This window comes from Myotis brandtii, unplaced genomic scaffold, assembly GCF_000412655.1.
Source record: "Myotis brandtii unplaced genomic scaffold, ASM41265v1 scaffold78, whole genome shotgun sequence".
NCBI lineage: Eukaryota > Metazoa > Chordata > Mammalia > Chiroptera > Vespertilionidae > Myotis > Myotis brandtii.
In genome coordinates, this window is record NW_005371131.1 from 371393 (window position 1) to 371822 (window position 430).

The 430-nt window shown below is 69.8% G+C and overlaps 1 protein-coding gene across 1 annotated transcript in view; it reads left to right on the forward strand.

Annotated features, from left to right (window-relative positions):
* The window catches only part of KCNJ4 (potassium channel, inwardly rectifying subfamily J, member 4), a 2301-nt gene extending 1877 nt beyond the window's left edge, over nucleotides 1–424 (forward strand). Inside the window, exon 4 of the mRNA XM_014530791.1 lies at nucleotides 1–424. Within this exon, the coding sequence (XP_014386277.1) occupies nucleotides 1–96 (96 nt within the window). The 3' untranslated portion in view covers nucleotides 97–424.
* The last annotated feature ends 6 nt before the right edge of the window (nucleotides 425–430 follow it).

A 430-nucleotide genomic window follows, 5' to 3' on the forward strand; every position in this document is an offset into this window, starting at 1 on the left:
CGGATGCTGGAGTTCGGCAGCCACCTGGACCTGGAGCGCATGCAGGCCACCCTCCCGCTGGACAGCATCTCCTACCGCAGGGAGTCGGCCATCTGACCTCCGGGCCCGCCCGCGCCGCCTCCACAAGAGCCTCTGCTGGGGGGGGGAGGTGCCAGGACCCCCCTCCGCACTCAGGACAGAGCTGACCCTGGCTCCGTGGACCTTCACAGCTGGGGGACCCCTTCCTACTGACTCTGGAGCCCGGGCCTGGGAAGGGCCCCGGGAACCCTGTGCCCTGTTGCTCGCGTTCCCCAACGCCTGCCGGCTGGCGGTTCCAGGGCCCCGGACTCACCATCCTTTCCCCACCGGCCCTTCGAGGACGTGCCCCCTTTGTTCTCGGAACCTTGGGGACGCGGCTGGACTTCTGGAGGGTGGGCATCCTGGGGTCTGG